At 49.0% G+C, this 11,221-nt stretch overlaps 1 protein-coding gene across 1 annotated transcript; it reads left to right on the top strand.

Moving 5' to 3' along the window:
* Positions 1-1,753: 1,753 nt before the first annotated feature.
* LOC133224566 (extracellular tyrosine-protein kinase PKDCC-like) lies at positions 1,754-10,419 on the top strand. Its single transcript, XM_061376122.1, has 7 exons — positions 1,754-2,420; positions 2,601-2,723; positions 4,813-5,084; positions 6,208-6,287; positions 6,380-6,484; positions 7,948-8,124; positions 9,553-10,419. Exons 1-7 carry the CDS (start codon positions 1,893-1,895, stop codon positions 9,654-9,656), a joined length of 1,389 nt encoding a protein of 462 aa, XP_061232106.1. The 5' UTR covers positions 1,754-1,892; the 3' UTR covers positions 9,657-10,419.
* The last annotated feature ends 802 nt before the right edge of the window (positions 10,420-11,221 follow it).

Below are 11,221 nucleotides of genomic sequence, written 5' to 3'. Positions count from 1 at the left end.
ATGAATTTTAATTATGACACAGGTGTATTCCCGATTTGAAAATAAAGATGTTAATTAAAGAACTATTAAGGTTAAAAAACAACAAAGGAAATTCAGCTGCTGAAAGAGCCATGCTAGGATCATGCCTCTAACCTGTATGTGTGTGGATTACTATAGGCAGCGAGATTTCCTCCTTTATTTTATGCACTGGCAGACTGTGGGTTCTGGAACAGACTGTGGCCAACTCTGTTTCTGGAAATGTCCTGGTGAATCCAGAGTTCATTTTTCCTCCTGCCTTACAGAGCAGGGCCTTACTGTGCCCTCCTGCAGTGCTTCTGACCCACAGGCTGCTCCAGTGAAGCTGAACCAACAGGAAGTGGAGAGGGAACTTTCTGCAGACTTTGGGGAAGAAAGCTATTTATAAGGGATCACTTGTATTCATTGTTTCTATTAAAATGGTCTTGGGGACTCACTGGTCATGATAACTGCCTTGCTGTAGTCTCTGAAAATCTCAATCCTATGGGCCATGATATTAAAGTCGAGTTTCTTAGGGAGGTTTCACAGAGGCTCCTTTGCAGGGGTGGCTTGAGAAAGCAACCTGAGCAGTGTGCTCTGTGTTGTGAGTCAGGAGAGAGGCAACAGCACTGCTGTACCTTGAGGGAGCCCAGGAGGAGCAGACGTGTCCCAGGGCAGCACCAATACTGCAGGACTGAGCGGTCCCACTGCCTGGTCACGGCTAAAACAACCCCTGTGTAATCTCACCCACCACCACCGCTGGTCTCCTGGTGCAGGCAGGAGGGCTGTCATGAGGAGGCTACCTCACCAGGCTGAATGTCACTCTGATCCCTCTGGGGAGGGTCCCTTAGGCCGGTTGTGCCATAAAAGATTACAGCAGATACTGCAGTAAAGCAGGCAGAGAGGCAGACCGTTGTTTAATTTCTAACCCAGTAGTGCAGAGGTAAATAAAAAAGTGAATCAAGCTTCTGGGCTGGTGTTTCAGGCCACTCAGGGAGGAGAGCTAGCGGTATACTGCCTGCATCAGAAGCAGATTAAATGCATCTGCCTTTGGCCTAAGCTAACCCCACTGAGCTTCCGCACAGCAGCGCCCGGTGCAGACAGGTGTATAAACGCAGGGACAGAGAGGAGGCAGCACTCCGCTCCGCTTCCTCGCATCCATCCCGGCAGCGCTCTCTGTGCAGGTGTCTGCGTGTGGCAGAAGGCAGCCCTGCGCTGCCTGTGTACCACCAGCCGTATGGATGTCCTCACAAATAAATGATATTGCATTTTCTGCCTGGATTGGCTGGTTTAGGCAGAGGGGGTTCTGGTGGTGTCTTTCCTGGAAAAGAATTACAGTTCGATGCTTTCGCCAGCGTTTTGCTGTTTCAGCATTCTAACCAGAGAGACTGCCAGCGTTTGCTTTCTTAGAAACCTAACCTGCGGCTTTTCGGAGGCACGGGAACGTGGTATCTCAGCTTGTGCTAACTTTAGTCCGTTTCCAATCCGTCGGGTGCACTCTGCGGTAGCCGTAGCAGGACGGACGGATTTCACACCCGTAAGATCCACGGGTTTTGCCATAAACAGCCTCCGTCGGGAGGGCGGGGGCAGGCGTCAGCGGGGATGTACCGCTGCTCGCGGCAGCTTTGATTCCCACCGCGGGCCGCCTCTCCCTGAACCTCTTCGGCTCTGCCGCGCCAGCGACCTCCCCTCCCCGAGGGGATCCGGTCACCGCCGCCCCGTGGGCCCCTCTCTGGGAGCGGCTGCCCTCGCAGGACCGGGCCGTGCCGGGGGTGGAGGCTTCGGGCGCGGGGAGGCTCCCGCCCGACACGCCCCTTCGGCAGCGCTCGCCTTCCCCGGTGCGGCTCAGAGCGGGCAGCAGAGCGGCCGGAGTCCGCTGCGGCGCAGCCCCGCTCCCCATGGCGGCGGCGGCAGCAGCAGCAGCAGCGGTGGGGCGAGCGTGGCGGGGCGCTCGGCTGAGCGCGGCCGCGCTGCTGGCCCTGCTGGCACTGGCGCTGCTGGCGCTGACGGCCGGGCGCGGTGGCGGTGGAGGCAGCGGTGTGGAGCAGCCGGGATCCCCGCCGCCGCCGCCGCCGCTGCTGCCGCCGGGCTTGCGGGAGGAGTTGCGGCAGAGGCGGCGCGACCTGCGGCGCCTGAAGGCGGCGGCGGGCGGCGGCGAGGCGGCGACGGGCGGGCTGGGCTGCGGCGACCTGAGCCTGGCGACGGGCGTCAGCGTGCTGGGATGGGGCTTCACCAAGGTGGTGGCTCGGGCGGCGCTGGCGGGCGGCGGCGCCGTGGCCCTCAAGTCGGTGCACGGGGCGGGCCGGGAGGTGCGGCAGTGCGTGCAGCGCTACGGGGCGCCGGGCGGCTGCCGCCGCCTGGCCACCTACAAGCTACTGAAGGAGGTGACGCTACTGCAGCGCCTGCGGCATCCCGGCATCGTACAGGTACGGCGGTGCTGCGCCCGCGGCACGGAAACCTTTGGGGATGGGGAGGGGGGAGGCTCAGTGCTGGGGCTAGGCCGATCCGCCCGTGTTGCCCTCTGTGTCACCGTGGGGGGGACACGACACGACCCGCTGGCACTGGCAGCGGCATCCCTCTGACAGTCGTTTTTTCCATCCCCACAGCTGCACGGTCAATGCTATGATAATAGCGGAGATCCTGAAATACGGGTCACAGCTATGCTGGAGCTGGGATCCCCCCTGGAGATGATTCAGCTTCTGCAGACCCCCTGGGAGGAGAGATTTAAAGTAAGAAAACAAGACAAAGGGAGTTTTATCAGTCACTTTTAGACCGCAAACTGAGTAAATGTGAAGAGCCCCTGGTGACTGCTGGGCAAACGGGGTTGTCATGCTGACACTCTGTTTGCTCCCGAAAATTGTTCTTAGATTGGCTTGCTTTCACTCCTTTTAAAGCACATTAACATTGCCCTAGCCTGGCGTCTCAGGGTTATTGTCCTTCTCTCTAGGGCGATGTTAAAAGAGCTTCATCTGGGATGAAATGGCTACAGAATCTTTCTCAGCAGAGGAGTGGTGTTTAATACCCAGTATTACACTATATTGCTGATTTTGCTTCGATGTTGTTCCAATCCACAGAGGGGTGTCCGTAGCGAGGCCCCTCAGCAGCATGGTTCTGACTGGGGAAAGCTGCCTTGCCACACTCCAAGCTTGCTGTTTCTGTGCATTACCTGTCCTAGGCAGCTAGCTGAGCAGCCTGTCTCTCACCATATGTATGTCTGATGTTCCTCATCATAGCCCTTTAGGCATTACTGTAGTACAAACACTACTAAATTGCTTTCCTCTTGCTGTAGTTTGCGTCCCTGTTAGTGAGATCTGCCTTGTATCCTAAGCATCCTCTTAAGCTCCCCAGGAACATAAATAACTTGTGACATAGCACTTATTTTGGTTATAGCTTGTATTACAGTTTGCCTCAAGGTCTCGGTTGGGGGTTCACTACTACTTGCTTGGTTCTCAGGACGGAAGAGAGCATCAGATAGAAGCATGGATACCTTAATGTCACCAAGAAATGCTTTAGGCAAAATAAAAACACAGCAGAAGTCCCAAAATAAAAATCCCTGCCTGCATGTGGTCCTTAATGTTGAAGAGGAGCCTTGCCATCCAAGGCAGAGGGGAGTGTGGCAACTGCGCTTGCTCGGCAGCGGGATGTGAAGCTGGGATTCCTATGATTGCTTCACTAATCAACTTAAAATAGTGTCAGAGCTTCCAGAGTCATTGCTGTTGGCCTACAGAATTCCCCTTATGCTTACAGACTGTTTCATACTGGCTTCTACACAGCTTTCCCAGCATCTCATCTCAAATTAGTCAAAGCTCTCCTGCAGAGCTAGAAACCCATGATGCTGGATTAGCTGTTGGTAAGGTCTGGTACAGTGGCATTAAGGCTTTAATAATCTTTTAAGTGATAAAGACATGGATTCAGGATTTACACTGGTACTGTCTAGTCCTGTGTACTAATTAGGGCGTCTAATGGATGGGATTCCCCTCTGATGAGCCACATCAGATACCAGGGATTCTGCAAGCTGTTCCAAGTGAACAAACCCTCACGCCTGCACAGATCACTATCACAGACAGTGAGGGGTGGCACGGGTCCGCCTGGCACACCTCGCTGATGATAGTCTGATGCCAGGGCTCCCGATACTGATTGAAAACTGATGCAAAAAACTACTTGAACAAAGTGGTGTTGCGCTGTGCATGTGCTCTGCTATCTCTAGTTTGTTCAAAAATCATTTGCCGAGCTTTCTGCTGGATCAGGTGTTGCCTGACCTTTCCCAGCTGCCAGAAAGATGACATAGAAGCAAAAAAGCTGGCAATAAGTACATTGCGTGCTTTGGCTAATTCTGCAGAAGCACGATTGTGTGCCCAAATTCATATTGCTGAGTGATGCAGCAAGGCATGAATCTGGTATTAATGACCACGGAGCCTCAGTCTGTATGGAGCAGCATGGGGGAAGGGAGGGGAATGTATTAATTCTTTGCCGGAGTGGGAAAAACCCCGTCTAATTTCAGCTAGCAAATCAGTATAGCTCCTGAAACATGAAGGCTGCTATTGTTTTCCTCACAGCTTTCTCCTCTAGTTCCTCTAACTGCAAATGTCTCTCTTTGTATGTGCATGTTTTTTAAAAACGTTGCTAAACTACTTACCAGTCAAATCCTGTGGCAATGTTGATAATAAATTTTGTAGCATACATATAATTACCTTTTAAGTACCATATGCATTTTTTGCCTTTAATTTCATTGAATGCTCCCTCCCCTTTGTTCTACTTCCAATTTAATAGCCGGTTTTCATCTGTTTTTCCCATGCATATTCATCTTCTCTTTCTCAGATTTGCCTGAGTCTTGTGGAACTGCTGTTTTACTTGGCACATTCTCCTCTGGGTTCAATAGTCCTCTTGGATTTCCAGCCGAGGCAGTTTGTTATGGTGGATGGAAACCTAAAAGTGACAGACATGGATGATGCCAGCACTGAGGAACTGTCATGCAAGGAAGATAATGACTGCACACTTGACTTCCCTACAAAAAGCTTCCCTGTCAACTGCTCTGCAGTTGGGAAATGTGAAGGAATAAATGAAAAGAAGAATCTTTTCAATGCATATCGGTATGTCCAGAGAGATGGGGGGAAAGATCTGGGGTGGCTGAGCTCAGTCTGCCGTGTAGCCTCTGGCACCTTGTGTTTCTTCCATGCAGTGATTCCCCTTCACCTCTGTCAAAGGGTAGTTAAGGATTGCTTTGAAGCAAGTTTATTTTCCTTATAAGGCAGGAAAACAGTGTAGTTGCTGTCTGGTGAGAATGAAGGCATCTTTCTTCTGCTGCTCCCTTTCCCAACGTCCTCTAGAAACCTGCCCCAAAGGTTGCACCTGTGAATTTATTGTTTGCCAAACAAGCTCTGGCACTTGACTTCCGTGGGCTGTGTTTGCTGGAAGGAATGCAGTGCCAGCTGCCTGCCACAGCCTGCCAGCTTTGAGTCCCCACTGCTGGGACCAAGCAGGCTAACTCTTCCCTTTAACTCCAGGTCTCCCTGTGGAGACTATGGGAACCTATGGAAGAGCAGTGAAACAGGAAAAGGGCAAGGGGCTGAGATTGCTGTGGCATTTGTTATAGGCCACCAGCTGAAAGTGTGAAGACTTCGCTCACCATTGATGCTTGGCAGGTCGAGTATGGGGGGAAGCCTTGGCAGATGGATATTTACATAGAAGGACTTAAGGAGCCTGAATTTGCAGGGTTCAGTGTTAAAGGGCAAATCCCTGCATAGATTACTGCAGCCTTGCAGTAGCGAGCTTGTCTCTTGTGGAACGGTTCTCTGGAAGCTTGAGGGAATGAGTTGTCCTGCTTTTCCAGGGACAATAAGAAGGCCAAACATTTTCAGGGCAAGGGAAAGGTCTTGCGTGAGTCTTCTTTTGGTTTTGGTTTTTTTTTTTTTGTGAGAAGTGCACTGCTTAGTGTACAAAATGGGCCCCGAGAATGAGGGGAAGTTCCATTGTGTGTGCCTTTGCAAGGTTTTCACGCAGTGGTTGCCAGCATGCTGTGCTGCAAGGACCAAGCTTTCAGCCCAGCTCACAGGAACGGTCTGTGAGATACCAATGAAGGGCTCAAGCATAGCTGAACAAACAAGTAGAATTACTAGTTGCATATGGATGCTGGAGTCACAGGAAAATGTAGACAACTTAATTACCATGGAAATGAAGCGACTGCATTCTCATCAGTGTGTGGGATTTTTGCAGGTATTTTTTCACCTACCTTTTGCCACACTCTGCACCATCAGCTTTGCGGCCCTTCTTGAGCGATATTCTGAATGCAACAGGTACCAGCTAATATTCATAAACTTCTTTATTAGAACTCTCTAAATGTTATTTTTTGAATTGCTCATCTTGTCATCTTTTTCTTTAAATGTAGGTGATTTGCGATATGGAATAAATGAAACCCTGAAAGCTTTTGAAAAGGTTTTACATCTCTACAAGTCTGGGCTCTACCTGCAGAAAAGACCTCTGCTTTTAAAAGGTACATGATTTTGAATGCTTTAAATAACATGACTACTGAGGGAGTGAGGAACTTGGTAACTGGTCAAATTCTGATCTCCCATACGTTCAGGCAGGGTGTAGTCACTGGGAAAAGCACCAAAAGTATCTTTTTCTTGAGCAGTCTTTTGTTGTTTTTTCATGGGAGCTATGCATGATTGCACTGCTTTGCAAAGTAAAAGCAGTGCAGACAATCTGGCCTCCATATGGAGGTATGCTTGCACTGCTTCTAAATACTCTTCTTATAATGCACACCAGTGTTTCAAGTGAATATATTTGGGATTGCTTAAGTGAGTAGACAAGAGTGGCAAACTGAGTGTTTCCTGTCTCTCTTCAGGGTCATCTTATCCTATGGACCAGTAGGTCAGTTTTCCAGGCTGATATTGAAACTTCCCATTTCATTTGGTAGCTTCTGGCTGTTTAGCACAGGTTATTGTGGGAATGTGCAGTGGGGGGATGACAACACTGAAATGAATGTGGCAGAGGAGCTGGGGCATGGGTGCCCTCTAAATTTCTTCTTTTCTGAAGACCATCCTATTGGACCTGTGGATAGATAAATGAACTTTTATGAGGAAGAGACCCATTTGGTGGTAGAAACGAGGCTAATCAAAAGGAATGCTTCAAAAGCCAGTGGTTACTGTGACTTACATTTTCCTGAGTGTTCACTTGAGATGGAGTGGCACTGGTGGCCTGCAGAAGGAAATCTCTTTATGTGTGAAAGAACTGGAATTTGCACCATTATGAACAAAGACATCCTGTCATTTGCACTGAAGGACCAGCAGCTTTAACAGAAATTACTAATATTTTCCAACAACACCTACCTGTTGGCTTCACAACTTGCCCAGTAGCAATGTGCCAAAACAATCACCATCCTAGGGGTGTGGGAAGGTAGGGAGAGACTCTTAGTAGTCAACGAACAATAGCCTGAACATGTCTGCTCAGGCTTGTCAGGTCTTTTGTATCCCACTGGAGCAAGAGCTGGCCTCCCTTTCCCCCAGTGAGGTTCCTAAGTCTCCCACACCTATGGGTGGGCCAGCGTGTGCCCCATGTAGCTGAGTGCTGGATCTGTGATGAGCTGGTTCAGCTGTTGGGGCTGGGGTGTAGGAGAGGCCATTGTGGTGCTGGCTTCTCTGGAGAAGCAGCACATCAGCTTTCCCCTCTCACCTCTGTGGTCACTTCCCTGCCCCTTCACCCTTGAGAGCTCTGCTCCCTCCCTTACATCTGTGGAGAAACTGCTGTTGTGTGCTCCATAGCAGAACCAAAAGTCACGATTTAAGTTTCTTTGAACTTTGCAGCTGCACTCATTCCATTAGGTACATCAGTTCAACCTATCACTATCACATTCCTTACAGCTTCACTAAAGTGCAGCACACTAAGTATATAGTGTAACCAGCCACTGGAAATGCAGCTAAAGAGTTTCCCTAAAAACCTTCTTCCTGTTTCCAGACTACATCTCCCTAAAGGGCTTCCGAATGGTGGAAGGAGAAGACTACAAGTGCTGGCCCTCCTACAGCCATCTGAGATGCCTGCTTTCCGTTCACAGTGCTGAGGAAGCTGCTGCAATCTGTAACTCCCAATTGCAGTGTCAAAGCTTTATCATCACCCAGCAGAGGACCTGGACAGGTGAGCTTGGGCAAACGTGATGGGGTCCTGCGGTCCTGCTATGTGGTGCCCCTGCTTCCTTAGTCATGAGTGGGGATGATGCTGCTGCCCTCCTTGTGCTGCCATGAGTCTATGGGTGCATACAAAAACTGCCTTCCTTAATCTCAAGATCAGATGGCTGCTGCGGTGGGCATCGAAGGATCCCCTGAGTGTTCATAAGAAAACATGAAAGAAATTACATTCTCTTTCTGCACTTTCTTTCCTCTGCAAATTTGGCACAGGACAGCTAGGCATTATTAAACAGTTACTTATTTCATGTAGAGATAGCCTCACTTTGGTGTTGGGCTAAATGATTCCTGTGGTTGTATAGTTTGCTAAAGCTGTGGGGTTTCTATAGATGAAAGAAGCTATGTAAAAGAAGGTGGTTGCTATTGTTATAATTAAAAGAATCATAGCTTACAAGTTGTTATCCCCTTTATCAAAACTAAAGCCCTAAACCAATGGATTTCCAAGTTGTCCCTGTAATTAGCTCTGATTATAGCTTCCTATGGTTAGCAGGTTTTCAGAATTATTATAAATCACCTCATTTAACTGACACTTCAATCACTGGCTAAATTGTTACTTGTGAAGTGAAACACTAAGTGAGGTAAATGGGTGTTTTCACTCATGATGGTGCCAAAGAATCATGTCTTAGTTGGCTTACAAGACATGAAAAAGAAACCCCAAACACCAAAACTGCCAAAACCACAGCTTTTCCATCGGTTCGTGTGCAATTGGCATGTGGCTAACTATTGACATAAGGACGCTTATATCAATGCAATGCTCTTTGAGCTCGTTTCACACCAACAATGGACTGTGTGAGCTGTGTCCAACACATTGCATCTGGTTTCTCACAAGGCAGCTGTTAATTGCTGTGTTCAGTGCCTGGCTGCAAGGAACCCCCTTAAAACAGCAGTGGGGATGAAGAAACAGCAGTGGGGATGAAGAAACAGCAGCAGAAGACCCTTCCTGCTGCTCCTGGCTTGAATGCTGTTCCCTGCCATCCTGCACCATGCCTGTGGTCTGTTAATATTTCCCTTCCTGACAGTTTTCTTCCACATTTTTGCAGTTCATCTTTGCAGCCAAATATGCCAAAAGTGTGTGGCTGAAATGCCGAGTGCCTAACTTTGCCACTTGGATTAAGAAGATTTGTGGGAACATGCTTAGTTCCTCTTAGGGCAGCTTGGTAAAGCAAATCAAGATGTAACAGCCTCTGGGGCCCGATTGTGTGTTGCTTGTGCACATTCAGTGAGCATCTGGAGTTTGCTGGGAGTGTGAAATACATCTCTGGCAGGGTGGAGTGGCTCTCTGTTGAGTGAGCTGTGTGTTGCTATGTCTTCTGTAACAAATAGCGTGGGTCAAGGTGAACCTATGTCCTCTATTAAACTTGGGTTTTTATTTTCTTTCCAGGACGCCCACTCGCCTCATTTCAGAGTAGCCTGACTGATTTAATACCAGATGCTAACGCTGTAGTCTATGTTAAACGATCGCCTTCCTCAGGGGAAAGACTTTAGAGACAATGAGATCACATAAAATGATCCTGGGAGGAACAAACCACTGGGGAGAATTTCATCTGCTGAAAAGAATGGCTTATTTTCTTTTGCTTTGGGATGGGATCACCCTGCCAGCCCAGATAGAGTCAGATGCTGCTGCCTCCTTGATCAAAGCTCAGATTTCTCATTGCAGCCCTGCTAGCTTCCGTATTTGTTCCCACACTGCTGTTCTGCAGTCCCAGTTGTAGTCAAATGTCGCTAGACTGTGCAATCCTTCGCCTTGCTGCTTTGGTAACCAGCTTGTCAGCCAAGAAATAGAAATAGCTGCACGGGCTCCAGCTTGGGTATGCTTAGTTAGTTCAGTCACCTCTGAAAACCTATGGATAACACACCTTGGAGAAGACAATGGCTCCTTCTGCAGCTGCCGACCAGGACTTCATACCACTGCAGCTGTAGAAGACTGGATCTGAGCTATGGGGCCAAGGTTGCAGGGTTGGGATCCATAACCAGAGGTTGATGATGGGGGTGGTCTTCCAAGGAGGGTCCTGATTCCATTCCTTCCAGGGCAGGGGAGGGAGGTATCGTATAAGTCAGCTTTGGAGCCAAATGTCTGCATGTTTGGATGCAGGATTTGGGTTTGACCCTATGTGATTTGTAATGCCAGATCCCATGTATCAACCTTGAAGGTTTTTCTCTGTTACTTTCCATGAAAGAACAAGACATTCAAATTATTTATGTGTAAGGTGTGACTCTGTATGATAAAGAATTACTATGTTTATTCTAAGCATGCTGTGAGAAGTTTTTGTCTAAGTCTTTACTGCAACCAAATGAAGAAATGCAGTCGTTTCTCACCTTGAGCTCAGCTTGCATCATTACCCACTCCTCAGGACAATCTGTGAGTGCTCTGACCTGTGTACGAATATGCCTGAGCCCCTTGGGCACTTAGGTCTTGGAGAATGTTCTGTGGCTCTGCTTGCAGACTCATAGGTGTAGAAGAAACAGTCTGGTCCCAAGAGCCTCCTGCATATGCCCTTCGCTAAAACGGCCATTGTAGATGTGGCCAATGAAAAAAAGGCAGGGGTTAGTCTAGTTTCAGGCTGTAGGAGATGGCAACATAACGTTCCACTCCTGAGAGTGCCTGGAAGCAGTGATCGTGCAGTACCTCATACAGTACCTCTTCTGCTGTAGCGCAGTTGGGGAAAGCCCAAAGCACTGCTCACCTAATGCCTTGCAGGGTCTCCAGCCTCGTGCAGGAGAGCCACACTGCAGCCTCTGTGTAATGCCGTACTGAGTTTTCCACATGGCCCATAATTCTGGTGGAAATGACAGCTCTTGGGACATTGCCATTGACTCCTTGTAGCCTATGACGTTGTGGCTATTTCCATGTGGACCTCTGTAGCAGCTGGGATACCGTCTGGCTAAAAATGCCTGAGTTCTTGCCTGGGGTTGTGCTGTTTTTCATGACCTGGTTCTGTGTTTCCTAGTGCAGGATCTCACCTTTCAGCTTGTTAGTACTCTATTAACCCACAGCAATGCCATTGCACGTGTGCTCTCTCATGCACAGCAACGCCTGCTGCTTACACTAA

Source organism: Neopsephotus bourkii, unplaced genomic scaffold, assembly GCF_033783945.1.
Source record: "Neopsephotus bourkii isolate Nb327-2 ecotype Australia unplaced genomic scaffold, CSIRO-AGI_Nbou_v1 NB_1707, whole genome shotgun sequence".
Lineage (NCBI taxonomy): Eukaryota > Metazoa > Chordata > Aves > Psittaciformes > Psittacidae > Neopsephotus > Neopsephotus bourkii.
Note: the sequence above shows the minus strand (reverse complement) of the source record. Positions and strands in the feature narration are given on the sequence as shown.